At 29.1% G+C, this 2,298-nt stretch overlaps 1 protein-coding gene across 1 annotated transcript; it reads right to left on the bottom strand.

Moving 5' to 3' along the window:
- Positions 1–774: 774 nt before the first annotated feature.
- On the bottom strand, positions 775–1,418 carry LOC116339696. Its single transcript, XM_031765724.1, has 3 exons — positions 1,317–1,418; positions 1,003–1,189; positions 775–818 (listed from the first exon to the last, which is right to left on the bottom strand). The coding sequence occupies exons 1-3, from the start codon at positions 1,407–1,409 to the stop codon at positions 775–777; spliced, it is 324 nt and encodes a 107-aa protein (XP_031621584.1). The 5' UTR covers positions 1,410–1,418.
- Positions 1,419–2,298: the final 880 nt, after the last annotated feature.

Here is a 2,298-nt window from a genome sequence, read left to right on the forward strand (position 1 = left end):
TTTCTGTTTCAACCGGATATCATTATTTTCTGGACGGAATAAAAATAAGTAAAAATAGTAACAAATGTTGAAATTAATAACTAAAGTGTGTACACCAAAAAAAATATGCGGTCAAATCAAATGAAAATGCGGTTATTCAGTAGTGTGCGGACAAATTTAAACTCAATGCGGTCATATTTTTATCATTTTTATAATTTTGCGTTTTGGAATTAACCGCAATCTTCTTTTAAAAATGTTATTTTATTTTTTGTTTAACAAATATTTTTTGATTTCAAGAATAAAGAAGAACAAATATTATTCGTAAAACAAAAAAACATTTGATGTTTTTGACATAAATGTTTTATAATTATGAATTGACACTCGTACACGATGAATTGATTGTTTGATTTTGACGTTTATGCGTGTGCGGTCAATTTTTCTATGACTGCGGTCTCAATTCCAGAACACAAAATTATAAAAGTGATTAAAATATGACCGCATTGAGTTTAAATTTAACCGCATATTTTTTTGTGTGTTGAAGAATGTTGAAGAATGTAAAAAATAAAATTAACAAATTCTTTCAGTAAGGCACACTTCAGCTGGTACATGTAATGGCTTGAAAAGTTAATTGTTACTACTAGTACTGTTTTGAGTGAATAAAGTTCTAAAATGTTTAAAACATAGTTACAATAAATGTTGAATCTTTTATCTGAAAATCCATTTCAGTCGATTTTGTTTATTATCGATAGAAAAAGTTAATTTTAAAGAGAATCAATCAAAAATTTGCGTACAAACTTATTTTCCCATATTACAGATTTTGAAGTGACAAGTAGTCATAGCTAAATGTTAAACGAAACGAGATGAAAAATGCGATTAGTAAAAAATACATTGTCCATTTTTCACCATGGGGAAAAATCAGGATAGAAAACATTTGAGAAAAATTTGAAATTTGTTGGAGTAATTTCTTCAAATTCTATTTTCAATTATTATTTTCAAAGTGATTTTTCCCTGTATTTCACTCACGGTATCGCTTTAAAAAGATGAAAGGTGAAGCATATTTTTTGTCCACGTCCAATTGTTCCTGGAAAATGTTATTCATTTCGTTAATACCATTGTTGGGTTTTACGTTGATCATAAATTGTCGAGGAATCAATTGTGACTCTTGTTCCAAAGCATATGGCAATGGTGGGTACTTTTCTTCTTGTAAATCCTGGCATATAAAAGAGATAATTTTTGATTATGCAAAATTAATCGATTGAGAGACAGAAAGAAAATATGCAAAAGGAGAAGAAGAAAAAATCTTGAATCAAAACTTGGATTTCAATGGAATTGCTTACCATATTCTTAGCAAACTCCTGTTGTTCCATGTCTTTAATGTTTTCTGGAAGTGACAATGGATAAGCCAGGGCAGTGTATGCCAATAGAATCATTGTCCAAGTTAAAATATTTGCGGACATTTTCATTCCAACTAACTAATGATAAAGCCAACATTTATTATGTAATTATGTATATATTTTAATGCAACGATATCTTCTCAAAATGAAATAGTGCAGAATTTCGCATCCGTTTTGTGTAATTCCAATCTGGGACACTTTTCTTTCAAAATTCTCTTTCCTTTTTTCATCTACCTTATTCTTAAATAATATAATTCTAAATCATAAAAATTACCTCCCGAATTGAAAGTGATGGTTTAAATAAAATGACTCAACCTTACGAATTGCCACTCAATCGTATTTTGTAGTATACTTTTTTCAATGCAAAGGGAAAAAAAGAAAATGCGTACCAAAATAATAGCACTGATATCTAGAGAGAACAATCTAACGAACAAGACACGGAGATTTGAATGATTTGGTGATAGCTACGTTTAAAGAAGACTGTTATTGTCTATTCCACGAATGAAAATGACGCGATTTTCACATTGCAGTGCTCTTTTATAGCAACAGATTTGCAACACAAAATGAAAACAAAACTATGAAAATTCATATTTATAAGCATAATTGGATTATAGTTGCATAAAGACCACCTTTATCCTTTTTATATGTTTTCAAGTTCAACTGTAACTGTAAATCCAATGTCATGTGAAATTTAATTGGTAAAATTGTTGAATAACAAGAATTTATGTAGTCAACCATTTCATATATATTTCTGGCCAGCCATGTCAACAAAACATCGATTAATTGGCAATTATTATATGAAGCCAAACGATGCACAACTGCAATGTCCGTGTGTTCCATTTCATATTTGCTTTAATTAAATTTAATTAAAAGACAAATCTCACATCATATTTGATGCGCAATAAATCTGAACTGATTTAAAAAT

The sequence above is a fragment of the Contarinia nasturtii genome, unplaced genomic scaffold (genome assembly GCF_009176525.2).
Source record: "Contarinia nasturtii isolate CC-2019 unplaced genomic scaffold, AAFC_CNas_1.1 Cnas_scaffold_533, whole genome shotgun sequence".
Taxonomy (NCBI): Eukaryota; Metazoa; Arthropoda; class Insecta; order Diptera; family Cecidomyiidae; genus Contarinia; species Contarinia nasturtii.